We start from the raw sequence: 21,686 nt of genomic DNA, 5'->3' as shown, positions 1-21,686 counted from the left end.
GATTATTACATTAGACTATTTACAATTTTTAGGGTACAGCTTATACCCTTTCTTCTTTGATTAGATCTGTAACTGCTCTATTTGATTGATAGAGTAGTAATGCCAAGATAAAGAATTTATATCTATGTATTTCCATTTGTTTGGTAACAAAGATACTTCTATCTCATGGCCCGCATTAGAGCACTAGGCCCGGCGAAAATTCTCTATTTCACTCATTTATGTATCTCACCAAATTGGTGAGATACATAACTATTCAACCTAGTTTTCCACAATACCCCTCCTTCGTTCACTTACACACTCCCCCTTCCCATCCCGTTTCTTCCACCATCCCTCACTCAATCACCCATGGCGATTCTCTAGCTGAAGGTGGAAGGCCTTCCGACGGTGCATCGCTCTCTGTCCCTGCAACTTCTTTTGTATCCTTCGATGTGTTCGGCTGGAATTGGCCGTCTCCGGCGATAGTAAGGATTTCTCTCGGCGAACACTGTCAAACCATCCATTTCCGCCGTCGAGTTCTTGAGGCAGTGATGATTACAATTCTAGATCTAAGCCTTTTTGTTTATGTTGTGTTCTCTGTTTTCTTCCATAATCGAGCATTTGCATCTGAGTTCTTGAAGCAATGAACAATTTATCAATTGTTGTGGCTCGATTTCGTGTGAGATTTTGTATTTTTTTTTTATCTCAAGATAGCGGTGATATATACAAATTCAGATCTGGACCTTTACTCCTCTATAAATTTTGTTTATATGCTCTAAGTTGAAGTGTGGATATGCTCTATGTTCACCGAAATTCTAAGGCATTTGATTTCTGGATTTGCTCAATGAATTGGCATCATATTGCATTCTTGATAAAGATTTAAACAAACTTCACATTTTTAATTAATCATTGATGATTGCTAATCAGGCACACATTGCCGCCGATAATGACCAATTTCAGCAAATTGTTGCTAACTTACAGAACAAAGGAAGTTGAATTTGATTAAAACATAGTAAAGTACATATCGAGAAAAAGGGCAACAATGTCTTTTTACTTGTATTTATGCCATAATCTTGACTTACTATTTTATCTATCAAACGATACTATAAAATCTTTATATTGCCCTAATCTTGACTTCGGTCCACATTTCTTATCACGAGTTACATATCTTACTAATTTCTTATCACGAGTTACATATCTTACTATATCCTACACATGCTATCAAACGTGCCCTAATTGTTAGTTAATCTTGGCTTTTTATTTTTGTTTTAGTTGCACCACTCCTCCCCCAAAAAGTCCAATGCTTTTACATATATTTTTTTTATTTACGCTTTATTTCACTATTTTGCTACTACTATTTTTTATTACATTGCCAATTTTCAAATTTCCATACTTAAGCTTGACATCTAATTACCATACGTAATTACGCCATAAACGGACAATTTTATTAGGAATTTAGAAGTACTAAATTGTCGTGGATTAAGAATTAACATAAATAACGGAAAATGGGTAGTTGCCAAATTAGTTGGGCAGAAAAAGGACACTTAATTGGTTATTTTGGGCGGAATATCTCAGGTATAAAATTTTGTTCCTCAACCGAATGCCTACTACATGACACGTGTCAGCATACCAGGCCAAGATTTGCGATCGGTGAAGCGGTGCCGAGAAATCCTGACCGCAAATTCCCATAAACTCCTTTGGCGTCAATTTCTACAAACATATATAGGGGTATTTTAGTCCGAAGAAATTAATGTAATTTACGAGAATGCCTCTGAGCTTGCTTGAAGAGTTCTTCACCTTTGCATCTATGAAAGTACATTGGCTCTTCTTCCGTTCACGATGTGAATTAAAAACCAATCACAAATGCACACATTTTCTCATATTTTATATATAGAGAGAGGGAGAGTGCTGAACTTGTTAGCCTTGGCTGTTACAAATTCTACTCCGATGAATATGATGGACTTGTCCTAATAAACCAAGGTGGACATGTATTCATTAAATTCTAGTGTTTTTTTTTAATGCGTAATTTCTGCCCCCTACATTTTTTCTCGTTCGTGAAGATGCGATCTTTTTAGTGTACGCCTCTTGTTTGCGTAATCCAACATCTCCACATCCTTCTCTTTTCCCCAAATTCTTATTTTCAACATTCAATTTTTTTTATCTGGATATGATTTATTTTAAGCAATCATGGGGTGTGGTGGAGCGTCTCTGCCATTACTTCAATGTCAACATTGAACGTGTGGTTTAACAATTAAGATAATTCTCCTTTTGGGAAATGCGGTGGAATTTCGATGATCAAATTTGCTTAAATGAGAATGCTGAATCATGTTGCGATTTTTGTGTGTGTTTGGCTTGAGATCTCGAGGTCTGATCAGCCATGTTTATGATGTGTGTAATTCAGACTTCTGACGATTTTAGTTTTTCAATTCAATTAGGAGTTGTTTTGATAATGAAGATCAAACTTGACATAGTTTGTGCGGGGCATTTGAATGATCTTGTGTTGATTATTTCTCGCCGAGTAAGTACTTTCTGGCATATATGGAACTTTTTTACCTTGCCTAATTGGCTAATTTCCCTATCAGACTTAAATGTCATGTTATACTGCAAGAGACACTTTATTATGTTTACATATTCACAGACTCTCATAATATTGAGGGACTGAAGAAAGTTTGTATATCAACTCTTTATTTGGTAGGCACATATATAGCTTATTGCATACTGCTACAATTGCTCACCCAAGACTCCACATTGCAGATTCTATTAGTCTCCAGAAAGTTTTGTGAATAATGTTGTCAGCGGTTCGTGAAAGAATCAATCAGGTGCTTTTTTTTGTAGGAAAATGATGAATTGAGCTGTTTTATTGATTATTTATTTGTCAAGGATCTAATTTGGTTCCTCTGCAATACCAGAAGGACCGCCGAGCAACACTAATTTGTAATTATATATCTGGAGCGAGGATTCACTAAGAGCGGCAGCAGACCTAAATAGCTACTGAGTTGTAGTCATTTATTCATTCCAATGGAGGATTTAGTTTCGCCTACGTCCCAGAAAACATCTCGTAAATGTTCTAATCAGAGTAAGGATCTCTGGTTGGTTGTGCGAGAGGGCTCTGTACCTGATGTAGATTCAGCCTTGGTGATGCTACAGAAAAATGGTGGGAACATTAATGCAAAGAACCTGTTTGGGCTCACTCCTTTGCATATTGCTACTTGGAGGAACCACATACCAGTTGTAAGAAGGCTTCTTGAAGCTGGTGCAGACCCTAATGCAAGGGTACATTTTTTCCTTCTGATCTTCTACTCTACACGACATACGACATTAACTTTGATGCTTACTTGAGTTGTTATATGATGACTGATTTGGAGTTGTTTCTTGATCCCGGTCATCGCATGTGGGGTTCTTGTTTCTCTGCCCTTGGGGTATCGTAATTGATTTTCCTTTCCTTTGGTTTATCATAATCTGGACTAGAAGAGAAATATAATCTTAAAGTGGATTAATGACACAGAGCTTTTACCAAATTTCCTTGTAAGTGGTGCATTTTTTTATCTAGCGTATGAATAAAGTTTGTTTGACCAAATTGATGGATGCAATAACCTTGATGTAAGTTCCAGTTTCTTATTCCATTGTATTGCAACAAATGTTAAAGTTCATTAAATGGGTCATCATTTGCAAAAGAAATATGAGGGAGATGCTATTTACATGAATAGATGCTCATCTTGGTGGTGTAGGAATGGATAAAAGATCTCAAGCTTCAGTATTATGAGTCCTTTTCTTCTGGTTTATTAATGCAGACATGGTTTCCTCGCTTCCTCTAAAAATCAGTTTACCACTTGTTAGGATGGGGAATCAGGGTGGAGTAGCCTTCACAGGGCTCTTCATTTTGGACATTTAGCAGTTGCTTGTGTCCTCCTCCAGTTTGGTGCCTCGTTGATACTGGGGGATTCGAAATCTAGAACGCCGGTTGATCTCATATCTGGGCCTGTACTGCAAACTATTGGCAAGGAAAACAGTTCGGGTATGTAGCTGTTTCCTCAAATCTGATTTTCTACGTTTATTGCTGACATAATCGAGGATGTTGATCTATTTCTTTTGATTTTCAGTAACTACGGAGGTCTTCAGCTGGGGCAGTGGGGTAAACTATCAACTTGGAACTGGAAATGCGCACATCCAGAAGTTACCATGCAAAGTCGAATCTCTTCATGGCTCATTTATCAAATCTATTTCTGCTGCAAAGTTCCACAGTGTGGCAGTTAGTGCATGTGGGGAGGTTTACACTTGGGGATTTGGAAGGGGTGGTCGCCTAGGGCATCCTGACTTTGATATACACGGGTGACATGAAATTAATTTTGGTGTTTATACTTATACTCAATGTTTGAAGACTTAACAAGCTTTTGTATATCTAAATAATAAATTATTACTTAATGTTTTCTCAAAATACAATGACTCTTCACTTTATCGAATGATGTGCTTCCACATTATGTGATCAAATAATTTTACAAGACGTCAAGAACGTCAGAATTTTAGACTCTTGGCTCCCTGTGTAGCTACCATGTTTTCTGTTGATTTTGTTGTATCAGTTGCACTAGTGAAAAATCAAGATTCATGGATGGATTATTTAATTTCATATGTTCAAGAAAAACATGTGATCTTATTCAGGAAATCTCTAAGTTCCATCATTCCCCTAGAATAGATCTTTTTGGGTGAAACTTCTATGAGCTTAACCATCTGTTTTCTTTCAGTGGTCAAGCTGCAGTCATCACTCCTCGTCAAGTGACAATGGGTTTAGGTGCACGGCGAGTTAAGGTTGTTGCTGCTGCTAAACATCACACTGTTGTTGCGACAGAGGGTGGAGAAGTCTTTACTTGGGGTTCCAATAGAGGTAGATGATGTTATATGGCTAATTTTGAATTTATGATAGCCTGTGCATTTATGCTAGTCATGCTTTCCTTTCTTTTTACACTTTGGAGGAAAATTAATGGTCCTGAGTTTTTTTGTGAAAATTGTAACATTTTGTTTAATATCAATATACCGTGTTATGTCTGGAAGTAATTATACAATTATACTATCTATTAATGTTCTGCAGAGGGTCAGCTTGGCTATACTTCTGTTGACACACAACCCACTCCTCGTAGAGTCAGTTCCTTGAAGGCAAGAATAATGGCTGTTTCTGCAGCAAATAAACACACAGCAGTAGTTTCAGAGGCTGGTGAGATATATACATGGGGTTGCAATAAAGAGGGCCAACTTGGTTATGGCACATCTAACTCAGCTTCAAATTATAGCCCGAGGGTAGTGGCATACTTGAAGGGTAAACACCTTGTTGGAGTCTCTGCAGCAAAGTACCACACAATTGTTTTAGGGTCTGATGGGGAGGTATAAAGATTTTTGTTACAATTTTCTTATAGGTTTGTATATGAAATACCTAGAATGGATGGACTTAAATATATGACGGTTTGCAGGTATTCACTTGGGGTCATAGACTTGTTAACCCTAGACGTGTAAACATTGCTAGAAATATAAAGAAAGCTGGAAATACTGTACTGAAATTTCATCGCAAGGAACGTCTTACTGTTGTTGCCATAGCTGCTGGGATGACACACAGCATAGCGCTTACAGATGATGGTGCATTATTCTACTGGTCATCTTCAGATCCTGAACTTCAGTGTCTCCAGGTTTTACTTTGCTTTGGGAATTTCATCTGTACCATGATGCCATCTAGCAAATATTTCGCATTAACAATGAGCACACATCTTTCTTGCAGTTACATTCACTATGTGGGAAAGGGATAACTAGCATATCTGCAGGCAAGTACTGGACTGCTGCAGTTACTGTGACTGGCGATGCTTACATGTGGGATGGTAAGAAGGGACAAGATTCTCCACCTACTCCAGCGAGGCTGCATGGAGTGAAGAAGGCAACCTCGGTATCAGTTGGAGAAACACATTTGTTGATCGTTAGCTCACTCTATCATCCATGCTTTCTTCCCCAGTTGGCTACTAGTAGTCCGAAGCAAAAGGTCAAGGTTGAATTAGATGAACTGCGTGAAGGCTTCATGTTTGATGACGTAGAGGATGATGATGTCTTTTCCAACATGAAGGATGACATTGAACATTCAGCACTACCTGGTTCTAGAAATTCTTATGAGAAGCCAAGTGTACCGAGCTTAAAAAGTCTTTGTGAAAAGGTAGCTGCAGAGCATTTGGTTGAGCCAAGAAATGCCATACAAGTGCTCGAAATTGCAGATTCACTGGGAGCAGATGATCTCAAGAGACATTGTGAGGTCTGTTTCACGACTCTAATTCTGCTATCTGCATCAACTTTTCCTAATTGTGTTATATTCACTTGTAGACTCTTTATGGTTTGACACTTTACTATGTTGTCAAAGAAACATTAGTTGTCGCCTGAATTAAGGGATGTCTCACAATATTGATAATTTAATTAGGCTATAGCAGTATTCAACTTGAAATAAAAGTAAAATAAAATAGCCAATTAGAAATATCTAAAATATAAAATAAAATAGTCAACCAGAAGCTCAAGGCTTTCAGAGCCTCAATCAGAGTTTCGGCTGTAGGATCAAGAGTAAGCTGCTATTTGTGGTCCCTGATTACAAAGAGCACTTGCTTGCAAACTTGCAAATTGTAGCAAATTCAGTAACTTTATGATACTGATCACCTTTCTTGCATTAAATGATATTTAGTGCTTAACACACACAGCACCTTCTAAGGGCGCTTGCCTTTGCAATTAGAATTTGATGTTCTCTGCTCAGATGCTGGAGAATTCCACCTGGTTAACTGAACTGATGTTCCTTTTACTTATTCCTCCATATTTTAGTTTCATTGTTTTTATAAGTTTCTTCTTTCCTAAAAGATGCCAAAACTTGCTGCAGGAGATTGTGATTCGTAACCTAGACTATATACTGGCAGTGGCAGTGCAAACTTTTATTGGCACATTATTTGATATTTTAATTGATCTTGAGAAACTTCTAGACTTGAAGTCTTCAGAGCCATGGAGTTGTCGTCAACTTCCTACACCCACTGCTAAATTCCAGCTATTTTAAATAGTGAAGATGAGAATGTTGAAGATGATACACTTAGGACACGCAATGATGGCACAGAGGGGCTAAACTTTTGCAATGAGGGAACTCGTAGGTTAGATGGTTTCTTACAATTTGATGATGCTGCGGTGGAAGGTGTCCACAAAAGAATCAGAGCTTTGAGGAAAAAGTTGCAGCAGATTGAGCTGCTTGAGGAAAAACAATCTAGGGGCCATCTTCTCGATGGCCAGCAGATTTCGAAACTTGTAATGAGATCAGCACTGGAGAATTCACTCGCTGAGCTTGGTGCACCAATTGAAACTGTTCATACAAAAGCATCTTCTGTGGTAGATGAAAGAGGAAGTAGAAAAGCAGAATCTAGAAAACAAAGAAGAAAGAACAAAGGAAAGGCAGCCCAGAAGGAAGAATGCTCTAGTAAATTAGCCATTGATTCTGAACCAGGCATCATGAAGGGCTTCAAGGATGCCAAGGTTGGTGAAGAGACCAATAAGGTTCAGGTGGGATATCATTCTCCTCTATAACTTTGAAAGAAAATTTCTAGTGATTAATATGCAATTTTTGTGTTAAGGAAGCTTGCTGATCTCACTAGCATGTTTTCCATTTTACTCAACTATGTTGATGGAAAGGCATATACAGATAGAAGCAATTACTTTGTTTATTGATTAGGCTATTCTCTCTTCGTTGTTGTCGGTATTGTATAGCAGTTGGTTACCATATTCTTTACAATTTATAGGAGAAAGCTGCAAATTCTGGGAATTTCATGGTAATTCACGGGACCAGGGTTCCAGAATCTCATAGTAAGAAAGCTGTAAATATTCCCCTAGATGCGACTGTTGCTCCAACTGCATCGAAGAAAAAGAACAGAAAAGGCGGGCTTTCTATGTTTCTCAGTGGTGCTCTAGACGATGTTCTAAAAAGTGTCGCTCCACCACCACCCGTGGTGATGCCAAAAAGTGAGGGTCCTGCTTGGGGTGGTGCCAAAGCTTCTCGGGGACCAAAGTCACTTCGCATTATACAGGACGAGCAGAGCAAGACAGAGACCAAGCCCACAAAGAAGAAAGAGTCAGAAGATCATGCTGAAGGAAACAATGGGAAACTCCCGCTACGCTCCATCATTTGTTCCTCTCCGATAGCTATGGCTCCTGCTCAAAAAGCATCACTACCTGATGGAGATGGAAACACGCCACCTTGGGCGGCATCTGGAACTCCACCATCCCTTTCCCGTCCATCTCTAAGGGATATCCAGTTTCAGCAGGTATACCTATATATACGTGTACTTTTCTTACTTAGTAGGTGTTGAAATCGCAGCTTGCAAATAGTCGACAATCTCTGCTATAATTCTATTCAGGGAAAAAAGCTGCAGCTGGGAGTTTCTCATAGTCCACAGAATAGCACCACTGGCTTCTCTGTGATGAATGGTCTGGGATCACCATCGGAGTCTGCTGGCTTGAACCGTTGGTTCAAACCGGAGGTCGATGCTCCCTCATCAATTCGCTCGATTCAGATGGAAGAGAGGGCTATTAAAGACCTTAGGCGCTTCTATAGCAATGTTAGGATTGTAAAGAACCAGTTATAGAAGGGAAGATGTAGTTTTTTTTATTTTGCTAGAATCCTCTGTAAATTTCATTTTTTTTCACTTCCTAAGCTAGTTGCTTCCAATTAGTTTCTTGGTTTCTGTTCGTTCCAAAGTAACAAATTCATGGTGTAGATTTGCGTTTAATAGATGCTTATCAACCATTGATGGCCTATGCATAGTTAGGATTGGCCCAATCTTTTTTATTTGGAGCTGAACTTGTATAAAAGTGGCCCATTTTAGTTGGGACTTGAGTTCACCTGTACAAGTAGAATGTGGTTATTTTTTACTATCAATAAAGTTGAAGATGTTGACTGGTTGTCCAGTAATCATAAGCTCCCCTGTTATTTGTTGTTTCTTGTGCTTATTGTGCTCATCTGGGGATCATTGGTTGTATTGATGATCATATACAGTCTCCTCTTACAAGCCTCTTACAGTCTCATTCGTCTCACATACTTTTACAAGCTATGGATTTGTTAGTATATAGGGTGAACTACAAAAATGGTCCCTGGACTATGAGTTTATCTCGCCCATAGTCCCTGGACTTTAAAAATATCACCAGATATCCCTGGATTAAGGATTTATCTCGAAAATGATCCCTTTTCACTGTTTTGGGTCGAAAATACCCTTCTGGGGGGTTTAGGCAATTTGGTTTTTTTACACTTTTAACATTTTAAATCTGATATTATTTCAGTTATGTATTAAATCTGATATTATTTCAAAATTATCATCCTTCACTTTGTTTCTTTATTTCAATGTTAGATTTAATTTTAAAAAATTAAATTTTAAATTTCGATTTTTAAATATCAATACATTTTTTAATTATAAAAATTATTAAATAGCAAAAATTAATAGTTTTAATCACTATATATAGTGTCCATGAATTAATAGTTTTAATTAAAAAAATTTATTGATATTTAAAAATTAAAAATTAAAATTTAATTTTATAAAATTAAATCAATATTGAAATAAAGAAATAAAGTGAAGGATGACAAAAGGGAAGGAGAATGATAATATTAAAATAATATCAGATTTAGTACATAATTGAAATAATATCAGATTTAAAATGTTAAAAGTGTAAAAAGACCAAATTGCCCAAACTCCCCAAAACCCTCCAAAAGGGTATTTTCGACCGAAAACAGTGAAAAATGACCATTTTTGAGATAAACCCTTAGTCAGGGATGTCTGGCGATATTTTTAAAGTTTAGGGACTATGGACGAGATAAACTTATAGTCCAGAGACTATTTTTGTAGTTCACTCTAGTATATATCTAAGGAAAATTAAAATAGATATATTTTGTTATAGTTTGAAGTTTTTATTCAGTTTATAATTTGCACTGAATCATTAAATTATCATCAGGATTTATTGAAGTTTCTGTACATTTAAATCTGAGTGATAACACATGTATGGGAATACTCTTTCTCGTTACCTCTAAATTCAGAAGTAGACACGCCCTAAACAAAAAGACAAAGATCCACCAAGCAAAAGCGAAAATATTTTTCTAAACTCTACTAGTATTATTTTTGTTGAGATTGGCATAAAGCCAAAATGAGATCATGGTGTTTGTGTTTATTTAGAGCATCCACAACATGACACAAACTTGAGATTGGACTGCAATATTTTTTATTTTTTGGGTTGTCTCACTAAAAATAAAATATTTTCAGAAATAAAAATTATATTTCTATTTTTTTTCTCTCTTATTTTTATTTTCTATTCATTAACTCACAGAACATTATTACATAAAATCACATGCCAAAAAACAAATGTTTTATATTTAGTTCAATTCATTCTCCTTACACCATTCATTCCATAAGAAATCCTCTGTACAAATTTCAAACAACCCCCAAGGTTAATGTGATCACGATAGCAATGATGCTATTATTCGTATAATAACAAAGAGTCGAAGTAATATGGGAGAAGTCGTGGGAATATGATTGATTCACGCAAACCAAAAAGATTGTTCAATTTGGTCTACCGAAATACTCGGCCATAAATGGGGAAAAGCAGCAAAGTTGGTAAAGTTATGATGTTGGCCGAAGTTCAACAAATGGTTAAAAATACAGAATTCATAAATTATTTTAGAATTCTAATTTCTAATGATAAAGATGTACATTTGCCACGTATGAAATCAGGCATCAGTGGTGCACTGTCACGCAATGTGATGTACTTACAGCTTACAAGTATGAACTATATGAATCTGAGGCAATTTGTATTTTGAAAAATAGCGTAGTGAAGGAAATAAAGCACAACTTTGTATATAGGAATGTGTGCCAAATAATAAATCTATAGTCAGAAAAGATGTAGAGTATAAAGCTTAGTTTGTTCAACGTGGTCGGTCGGTGGATAAGAAAGGATGCTCATGTTTTTCAAAAGTGAACCACTTAGTCACACACTCGTCTTCACATTTGAAAATTTGTAGAATCTTATGCACATTATCAAACTATATTTTAATGAATTTAATAAGCATAGATTACATTTTTTGGAAACAAATTTACGATCTTTTAATCATGAATTTGTCACTTTGTCAGTGCAATTCCTTCCCAATAGAAAGCATGCGATATTCCTTTTTCCTGCACATCTATCAAAGGAAAAAATCAATTTATTAATTGTCTTTCCTTTGATATAATATGATTAACAAAATATAAAACAGAGGTTGAACGAACTCTAAGTGAATCAAACATACACTAGATTGACAACGTATCCGTTTTCATTTGTAGAGCTCAAAAATTAGATGATTTGTTAATCAATGGTCTTGAATTACTACAAACTACTCACTCTCTCCACCATTTAAATAGCCCTTTTGACTTGTCACAAATTTTAAGAAATTATTTGACAATGTGAAAAAAAGTAAACGAAAAAAGTGAATAGAACGTGAGACTCATTTAAAATTAGTTTTATATTGAATTGTAAGTGAAAGAAGTTGGTGGAATGTGTGGTTTGTATATTAAAAGAGAAACAAAATAAATGGTAACATAAATCATAGACAATCCAAAAAACAAAATAATTCTTTAAATAATGGACGGATGAAGTGTATATTCTCATCTCAACTCTATTATGCTTATAGTATTCCTTAGCCATGTGTAAATCATTATTTACAGTAGATACGAACTTAATTAAAAATACTGGTTAAATAAATACTCTCTCCGTCTGCTATTAAATGTCCATTTTTTTCTTTTTCATCTGTCCACCAATAAATGTCTCATTTCATTTAAACTATATTTGGTAAGCGGATCCTACGTTCCACCAACTCATTACACTCACATTTTATTTATAAAAATAGGTCTCACATTCCACTAACTTTTCTACCCACGACGGGAGTATTAAAATTTGAAAAGGATGAAAGAGAGAGCGTGAAGGAATCTATAAAGATGAATATCGTAACTAGTAAGGAAGAAAAAGTGACACTAGTAAGGCACCACATGAACTTTTTCTTTCACCATCTCTTACTTGCCAACAAAGATTTCCACTCCATGCACACTCACTTTTTCACTATAACGATAACCTCAATTCCCTCCCTAATTCCATACTATTGCGAGCTCCAAATTTAATTCCACGACTATAATGGCGTCTGTTCGCAAGCTTATAGTCGAGGTGGTGGACGCGCGAAACCTTCTACCCAAAGACGGACACGGCACATCTAGCCCTTACGCGGTCCTCGATTTCCACGGCCAGCGCAGGAAGACGAGGACCGTGATCCGTGACCTCAGTCCCACGTGGAACGAGAGCCTAGAGTTCAACGTCGCCTCCAAGACCCCTGAGGTCTTTGGCGACATGCTGGAGCTCGACGTTTTTCACGACAAAAACGTCGGCCCCACAACCAGGAGCAATTTCCTCGGCAGAGTCAGGCTCAGCGCCACCCAATTCGTCAAGCGAGGCGAGGAGGCTCTGATATATTATCCCCTCGAGAAGAAGAGCCTCTTGAGTTGGATCCAGGGCGAGATCGGATTGAAGATCTACTTCACCGACGAGGCCGCGCCTCCTTCTCCTCCCCCTGAGCCGGCCGCCGCCGATCCTCCACCACCTCCAGCTTCTGATGAGCCCGAAAAGAATGAAACATCAGCTGCAGCGCCAGAAGAGAAACCACTTGCCGAAGCTGACAAAGTTGAGTCTCCGCCTTCTGATCCCGACGCCGATCAATTGAAGGCATCAGTTTCTTCAGCAGCAATGCCGGAAGAGAAATCAGTTGAGCCTCTGCCACCACCACCGCCTTTTGATTCCGAAGCCGATCAGTTGAAGGCGTCAGTTGCCTCAGCGGCCATGCCGGAAGTGAAGATCAACGGCCCCAAGCCAATCAGCCGCGTGTCGTCGGTGCGTAGCTTTATGTCCGATCAATCTGATAGATCCACGATTGAGCAATCCTCCTTCGATCTAGTCGACAAAATGCATTACCTCTTCGTTCGAGTGGTGAGGGCGCGGTCGCTCCCCACAACGGGGAGCCCCGTGGTGAAGATCGCCGTCTCCGGCTTCCACGTCGTCTCCAAACCAGCCCGGAAAACCGCATTATTCGACTGGGATCAGACATTCGCTTTCCGGCGCGACTGGGAAGACTCTTCTTCAATACTCGAAGTGTCCGTGTGGGACCCCATCGGTGCTGACGTGGGGCATGATTTCCTAGGTGGCATTTGCTTCGACGTGGGCGAGATCCCCCTGCGGGACCCGCCGGACAGCCCGCTGGCCCCGCAGTGGTACCGCCTCGAAGGCGGTGGAGCCCACAGAGGGGACCTCATGCTCGCCACGTGGCTCGGCACCCAAGCCGACGACTCGTTCGCTGATGCTTGGAAGACTGACACCGTGGGTGCCAACGCCAATTCCAGATCCAAGGTGTACCAATCGCCTAAACTGTGGTACCTCCGCTCCACTGTCATCGAGGCACAAGACATCTCAATGTTAAACTTGAAAGAGTCGAGCTTCCAATTGAAGGCACAATTGGGATTTCAGGTCCAGAAAACAAAACAGGTGAGTGGCGCGCCGCCGTCGTGGAATGAGGATCTGATGTTCGTCGCCGCGGAGCCTTTCACGGCTGAGAATGACCTCGTGTTCGTCCTGATCGAGCACAGGCCACCCAAGGAGCAAGCTATTGTCGGCGTCACAAGAGTACCTCTATCGGCCATCGAACGACGCGTCGACGACCGAAATGTGGTGTCGAAATGGTTCACACTGGAGGATCCGAACGAAGAGAAGAGAGTATACAGAGGCAGAGTACATCTGCGCCTCTGTTTCGACGGTGGATATCATGTCATGGACGAAGGCGCTCATGTTTGCAGTGACTACCGCCCTACAGCCAGGCAGCTCTGGAAACCACCAATCGGAACAATCGAATTAGGCATAATCGGATGCAACGATCTGCAGCCGATAAAAACTATCAACGCAAAAGGTTCAACCGACGCCTACGCAGTCGCGAAATACGGCAACAAATGGGTCCGGACTCGCACTATCTCCGATAGCTTAGAGCCGAGGTGGAACGAGCAGTACACGTGGCGTGTATACGACCCTTCCACTGTTCTTACTGTCGGAGTATTCGACAGTTGGGAAGTAGCCGAGTCAGAGGCCTCCCTAAGGCCCGATTTCCGCATTGGAAAAGTACGTATTCGTATCTCTACACTGACTACTGGCAAGGTGTATAGAAGCGTATTCCCGTTGATGTTGTTGTCCCAAGCCGGCCTGAAGAAAATGGGGAAGATAGAACTGGCCGTCCGATTCGTCCGATCAACGCCAACGCTGGATTTCCTACACGTGTACTCGCAGCCCCTGCTTCCGGCAATGCACCACCTCAAGCCTCTCGGAATGCTGCAGCAGGAAGCGCTGAGATCCGCTGCTGTTAAGATCGTGGCGACGCACCTCTCGCGGTCAGAGCCGCCCCTGCGACGCGAGGTGGTGAACCACGTGCTGGAGCAGGACGGCGCCAACGCATTCAGCATGCGGAGGGTGCGAGCAAACTGGTACAGGATCATAAAGGTGATGGCGGGGGCGGTAGAGGTGTTCCGTTGGGTGGAGGACACGCGCTCCTGGAAGAACCCAACAGCCACCCTTCTCATCCACGCGCTTATGGTGATTCTGGTGTGGTTCCCCGACCTAATAGTCCCCACGCTGGCCTTCTACGTGTTCGCAGTGGGCGCGTGGAACTACAGGTTCCGTGCGAAGGCGGGGCTGCCGCACTTGGACCCGAGGCTGTCGCTGGCGGAGAGCGTGGACCGCGAGGAGGTGGACGAGGAGTTTGAGGCGATGCCGTGCGCGAGGGGGAACGAGGTGGTGCGTGCGAGGTACGACAAGCTGCGGATGCTGGGGGCGCGAGTGCAGGCGATGCTGGGGGATATCGCGACGCAGGGGGAGAGGGTGCAGGCGCTGGTGACGTGGAGGGACCCGCGCGCGACGGGGATCTTCGTGGGGTTTTGTTTCGTTTTGGCGTTGGTGTTGTATATGGTGCCGTCGAAGATGGTGGCAATGGCGTTGGGTTTCTATTACTTGAGGCATCCTATATTTAGGGACAGAATGCCCTCGCCTGCTCTCAACTTCTTCCGCCGACTGCCTTCTCTCTCCGATCGTATGCTTTAACTAATCACTACATCTGTCCTTAATTATGCACTTGGTTAATTCTGGAGTGAGATTTGTAGCTATCACTATAAAGTTTCTATATTCATAATTCGAGTATGTGCTGATTGTAGTCTTTACATTTATTTATTCAAGCTCTAGTTAAGTAGTACTAGTAGAACTTATTTTATCAATTTTTGAATACTTATACTATGTAGGAGTACTACTTTGTTATGTTTGTATGATTCAAAATATATAATAATTTCAAACTTACCATGATCATTACAATTGTAATTACACACAATATAGTCCAGACTCTCTTTCCGTTAGTCTGGACTCTAAATAAAGTTGCGAAGATTAAAATGGAGACTAACCTCCTGATTTGGCTAAAAGGATATCTATGATTATTTTGAGAAAACTACAGTACGCTCAATTTTATTCAATCTTAAAATTATTTTGTCATTGTAATTTAATTTGGTGATTTTGGTTGCAATTTGAGTACAATATGCAACTAAGTAGATACGTTAAAACATGTCTGAGTTGTTTGTAGTATTATGTAAAATTTATTTTTCAATTTTATGAGAAATTATTTTTGCTGCCATGGTTTGTCATTACTATTATTGTTTTTTTTCAAAACAAATAGTATTAATTGGGTAAACAAGTTTTCCTTCTACGTATATGATTAAATGGTGGGCCCTGGTCAAGAAAAATGTAACGCCCCAATAAATGTGCATGTGAGTTGAAATAAGATTAAGTAATTGAGAAATTAGAATGTTTGGCTTAATCGAGAAATTAGAATGTTTGGGTTTTAAACACTGGAGAGTGTTATATTGTTAATTCAATGCTTAATTGTTAACTATAATTTAATAATAGTCATTAGATATTCAAATTAAAAGTCTAGATCATCAACCATGAAAGGTCAATACGATCAACAAAAAACGTCAATAAGATCATATGATTACTTCGAAAAAATATCAATAAGGATATTAATGTCAAGTTAGTTATAACTATCTTTTAAAAGAAATCCCAAAACTTTAAATTCATATAACATATATCAAATTACAGATAATTTTATAAGAATTCCAACGATATACTACATGCATATGTTCCGACGTCAAAATTTGAATAAAAAAATCTAGAATTTTCGTATTTTCGTACACAGGTTAATGTCAATGCAGCTAAGATAATATGTCAATATAAAGCATATACAATGTCAATCCTAAATTGTGTTGACATTCTCAAAGCATTGTGTTGATATTTTCGAAACACTATATTAACATTTTCATCCAAAACCCTAATTTGGAGTTTTTTTATCTTTTTCGATTTAATTAATATAAATGAAAATTACACGTGGCAAATTGTAGACCACACGTTTTCTAAAATCATATGGCCTTAAATTAGTTGTAGTTAGCAATTAAATGATGAGTTAGCAATTGATCAATCCCCATAAACGGCATGTGTAGATTTCAATTAAATTATTTTAGAATTATACTATCAAGCACAACTCCTACCCGATTGAGTAGAGGAGCCTCTGACTTCAGCCATATGTTTGTCCGAGCGTCCATTCTTCGTCTATTTTGATCCTTTTTCACCAATTTCTGCACACAAACTCAATAACTTTGTCAAGCATCAAATGCCATGAAATTGACTAAAAAGCTAACAATCAAGCTAAAAACTCAGTAATAAACACCTCAATCAACTATAATACCTTAATAAAACAAAATACGAGTTTATAAGTGAAACAAGAAAAAATTGAATATACCCAAAAAAAATTATAAAAGAGTTTATAGGAAATGTTGGGTACCTTTGTCCATGAATAATGGGACTTTGCATGAATTTTAAGAAATGTAAATTGAAAATGAGTGAATTATAATTGTACTTATAAATATTATTTTTGTAATAAATTATTAATAAAAATGAGATAGTGGAATGTTGGATTTATTATAAAAAATAATAGTAGTGAATATGACATTTAATGGTTGGCATTTGAATATGGCAATATGAGATATTTAATGGTGAATGAGGGAAGTATTTTTATTTTTATTTTGTAAAATTTTAATATTAGTGAAATTAAAATTTTTGTTTTAATTTGAATTTTAATGTATAAATATACATAATTTCAAATTATGGAATAAGAGATGACATTTAAAAGTGGGATCCAGTAGATAGGAATAGAATTATGAGTGTTAGGGAATATTAAGAAAATAATAGCATGTGGCCAATTAAGAGAAGAGACGTGTTCGTGAATGCCTCTATGCCCATTCCCATCCTACTTATTGATTTATGTCTTTTATTTATTTTCGTGCTTCAATAATATATGGACGGTGGATGCCGAATCAATTATAACTTGATTTGGTTTCAAAATCATCTTCTAGTACTTCTTAAAGGTGGCATTTTTGTATATACAAAATGGTATTATTTACAGTTACAGACATCATTATGTTCATAAATATTGATGGTTTACATTATCACGCTAGAGATTATATATAGAAGATCTCAACCCCACCTTGCCTGTATCTGTATGCAATCAAATAACGAATATACAAATGGAACTTGTCCCGTTCAAACATCGCTCTATATATTTTCTCAAACAGAATCATCACTTTCATGCTCAGAAAAAATATCTCTATCTCTATCTCTCTATATACATATATGTATATATATTACCACACATACACAGACAAATAAGTGGTGATTGCTGGTATATCTTTTATCAAGGGCTTGGGTATAAGTATAACTGTGAGTTCCATTGGCTTTCTAGTTTCCACCCCTTATTTTCTCTGTTTGCCATTTCACTCTTACTTATGGAATGATTTCAATAATGAAGATATACTCGATTTGTTTAGTAGGAGATGGTTGTTTTAATTTTAATGACTACACTTTTCAGCAAGTTAGAAGCAGCAAAGCAGAGGATAAAAAAATTACTAGCACACTCTATTATAGGTAGCCATTAGCCTACACAATAAGCTTTGGTTTTGCACACAAATTTCTCACTATCTTTAATGAAGTTTATAACTTCCCTCTTCAATAATGAAATACACTCCATTTGTTTAGCAAGAGATGATTGTTTAACGATGTTGTAATGGCTGCCATTTTCTGCAAGTTTGAAGCATTTCTTCCCCATAAAAACAGAGGATAAGTAATTTCTCTTCTCTCTTTACCTTATTTCATTTTCTTGTTCCTCTACTTTGTTTATTTGGTGAATGCATCTAACTCTTATTTCCAGCACTGTTTTGTTGTGATTTGTGATCTTGAGATATTCTACAAGTACTACTATATGTTATCTATATGCGCACCTTGGAAAATATAGTAATATACTAGTTCTTGTTTTGTAGCAAACGAGATGTGGCATCCCGTGATTCATGTGATCTGTGATTGTGGTCCATTTGTTTCACAATGTGCTACACATACATTCTTCTAAGTTAATTCAATTTGTATTATTCCCTGCCCTTTTGCTTTGATTATGATTCTTCGCTCCCTTCAGTGTCAAATATATTTGTCATATACCATGCTATTCTTTATTTATTTCTCCTTCATTATTGTTTTCTCATATCACATGTACCTAGTGATATTTAGAGTGGTAACCAATGCACACACACACAAGATTCCATCAGTATCTTACTAAAAAGGTTTCTGCTTTTAAAAAATACTATACATTGTTGTAAGAAGTTTGCTTGCATAATTCACTTTTTCAATATTTTTTTCATGATAAAAGTGTGTGCCACTGCCAGCCAATGCAGGCAAAAATGGGGAAATTTGCAATGGGGCTTCTACTGATGTGTTGGTTGGGAGGCATAGCAGATGCGGAGTACAAACTGTACAAAGATCCTACAAAGCCGATGAATCGAAGAATCAAGGATTTGATGGGGAGGATGAGCTTAGAGGAAAAGATAGGGCAGATGATGCAAATTGAACTAGCCGTTGCATCACCCCAAGTTATGAAGGACTACTACATAGGTCTCTCCACAATTTGATTAGGCTCAACACAATATTATTAGTATCTTCTATTTATGCATATACCTTATACTATCAATATCATGTTTCTATTTCTAGGGAGTGTGTTGAGTGGTGGAGGGAGTGCTCCAGGCCCGATGGCGCCCCCCGAGAAATGGGTCGATATGGTGAATGACATCCAGAAGGGCTCGTTGTCAACCCGTCTTGGCATTCCGATGATTTATGGGATTGATGCAGTTCATGGACACAACACTGTTTACAATGCTACTATTTTCCCCCACAACATTGGGCTTGGTGCTACTAGGCAAGCATTTTACATTACTTGTATGTGTATTTGGAACATTTTCTTGTGACCAGGCCACCAAAGTTGTATCTTTATATTTGAGTTTGACTATATATGAACAGGGACCCTGAATTAATAAAGAAAATTGGAGCTGCCACTGCACTTGAACTTAGAGCCACAGGGATTCCCTACACTTTTGCACCTTGCATCGCGGTAACAATCACAATTTATCACACTTGTAATGGAATTAATTGCTTAATATGTATGCATCTGCGCGTGTTGTGCAGGTCTGCAGGGATCCGAGATGGGGCAGGTGCTACGAGAGCTACAGCGAAGATCCAAAGGTTGTGAAAGAAATGACTGAGATCATAGTAGGACTTCAAGGAGAGATACCTTCTGATTCTCGCAAGGGTGTTCCTTATGTCAATGGGCAGTAAGTTATTACTACTACTTAGTTTGTACAAGCATTATCAAAAAATATTTCGGTTTTGGTATGGTTATGTTACATGTTGTATACAGAGATAAGGTTGCAGCATGCGCCAAACACTACGTTGGCGATGGTGGGACAACCAGAGGCATCAACATGAACAATACTGTGACGGGCATGCACAGATTGCTTAGCATCCACATGTCTCCCTACGATGATTCCATAATCAAGGGCGTCGCAACTATCATGGTGTCCTACTCAAGCATCAATGGAGAAAAGATGCACGCCAACACAAATCTCATCACTGGTTTTCTCAAGAAAACATTACGCTTCAGAGTAAATTAAGTCCATGCTATGCTTCAGTTTTATAAATAACAAACTGAATTTTCTTGACATTCCCATATATATGCAATGCAGGGATTTGTGATCTCGGATTATAAGGGCATAGACCTGATAACTGATCCGCCCGATGCTAACTATACATATTCGATACTAGCAGGAATCGGGGCTGGCATTGACATGGTTCGTTATAGTACTAAATTGGTTTTGTAGTCAACAAAATAATGTTTGGCGTAAAATTCCAGGTGATGATCCCGCTTAACTATACTGAATTCAAGAATGGACTAACTAGTTTAGTCAGAAGCAAGTCCATTCCGATGAGGCGGATCGATGATGCTGTCAAGAGAATTCTCAGAGTGAAGTTCACAATGGGGCTTTTTGAAAACCCGATAGCTGATTACAGCATGGCTCACTATGTAGGCTGTGAGGTGAGCTATCACTTAACAAACCCTTCATTTTAAAAACTATGCAATTAGCAAGTGCAAGAGGAATGAGGTTTTGGCAACAGGCACACAGGCAACTGGCAAGAGAAGCAGTGAGGAAATCTCTAGTCCTATTAAAGAACGGGGCGGGTGCAGACGAGCCCCTGATACCGCTTCCTAAGAAGGCGTCAAAGGTGCTGGTAGCAGGGTCCCACGCCCACAACCTCGGATACCAGTGTGGCGGTTGGACTATCGAGTGGCAGGGGAAGGGCGGCAACATCACTTCAGGCACCACCATCCTGAGTGCGATAGAAAATACAGTTGACCCAGACACGGAGGTTGTGTACGTGGAAAGGCCAGAAGCTGCGTACGTGAAATGTAGCAAGTTCTCGTATGCGGTGGTGGTGGTGGGAGAGGTGCCGTATGCAGAGGGGAGTGGGGACAGCTTAAACTTGACGCTGCCGGAGTCAGGGTATAGTGCCATCGAGAGCGTGTGTGGGGCTGTGAAATGTGTGGTGGTGCTGGTGACGGGGAGGCCGGTGGTGATGGAGGCGTATATGGCGCAGATTGATGCGCTAGTGGCGGCGTGGCTGCCGGGGAGTGAGGGGCAGGGTGTTGCTGATGTTTTATACGGAGTGCATGGTTTTAGTGGGAAGCTTCCACGGACTTGGTTCAAGAGTGTTGATCAACTTCCTCTCAATGTGGGTGACACCCCTTATGATCCGCTCTTTCCCTTCGCTTTCGGGCTTACTACCAAGCCCAACGCTACAGCTGCAGGGCATTGAAATATTTGGATACAAATATATGATGCTTCTCTATACTTGTGTGCTTGGATGCTGTAATTTATGATGGCCCCAATAAAATCTAACCATTTTTGTGTGAATTGGCAACAGAATTAAATTAAAAAGAAGAAAAAAAGTAGTGCCATCCCTTACTTGCGTATCTCACTTCTTTGTCATTATTCATCAACGCCTCCTGTTAACAAGACAAAGTAAAAGAAAATTAATTATGCATGCTTAGTTCATGTTCAACTAAATCTTTTTTAGACCATAAAATTAACCAAATTAAATATACCTCATACAACCAAATAATCCAACTTTGCATTAGGCATATAGCCCAATAATACCCA

At 39.0% G+C, this 21,686-nt stretch overlaps 3 protein-coding genes across 3 annotated transcripts; all 3 read left to right on the top strand.

The window, feature by feature from the left end:
* Positions 1–1,781: 1,781 nt before the first annotated feature.
* Positions 1,782–8,950, top strand: LOC125205981. Its single transcript, XM_048105222.1, is given in 14 exon segments — positions 1,782–1,956; positions 2,412–2,494; positions 2,731–2,795; positions 2,886–3,249; positions 3,814–3,991; positions 4,077–4,305; positions 4,716–4,855; positions 5,060–5,349; positions 5,436–5,648; positions 5,738–6,256; positions 6,863–7,013; positions 7,016–7,527; positions 7,764–8,285; positions 8,379–8,950. Coding segments are annotated over 11 exon segments (3,237 nt in total). The 5' UTR covers positions 1,782–1,956; positions 2,412–2,494; positions 2,731–2,795; positions 2,886–2,994; the 3' UTR covers positions 8,607–8,950.
* Positions 8,951–12,013: 3,063 nt separating this feature from the next.
* Positions 12,014–15,304, top strand: LOC125203330 (protein QUIRKY). Its single transcript, XM_048101653.1, has one exon. The coding sequence runs from the start codon at positions 12,166–12,168 to the stop codon at positions 15,154–15,156; it is 2,991 nt and encodes a 996-aa protein (XP_047957610.1). The 5' UTR covers positions 12,014–12,165; the 3' UTR covers positions 15,157–15,304.
* A 3,022-nt stretch (positions 15,305–18,326) lies between these two features.
* Positions 18,327–21,440, top strand: LOC125208177 (beta-glucosidase BoGH3B-like). Its single transcript, XM_048107759.1, has 9 exons — positions 18,327–18,761; positions 18,864–19,089; positions 19,186–19,390; positions 19,492–19,582; positions 19,657–19,802; positions 19,889–20,132; positions 20,214–20,318; positions 20,381–20,563; positions 20,644–21,440. The coding sequence occupies exons 1-9, from the start codon at positions 18,720–18,722 to the stop codon at positions 21,340–21,342; spliced, it is 1,941 nt and encodes a 646-aa protein (XP_047963716.1). The 5' UTR covers positions 18,327–18,719; the 3' UTR covers positions 21,343–21,440.
* Positions 21,441–21,686: the final 246 nt, after the last annotated feature.

The sequence above is a fragment of the Salvia hispanica genome, chromosome 2 (genome assembly GCF_023119035.1).
Source record: "Salvia hispanica cultivar TCC Black 2014 chromosome 2, UniMelb_Shisp_WGS_1.0, whole genome shotgun sequence".
In the NCBI taxonomy this organism is placed as follows: Eukaryota; Viridiplantae; Streptophyta; class Magnoliopsida; order Lamiales; family Lamiaceae; genus Salvia; species Salvia hispanica.
The sequence above is the reverse complement of the archived record's forward strand: the minus strand, read 5'-3'. Positions and strand labels throughout refer to the sequence as shown.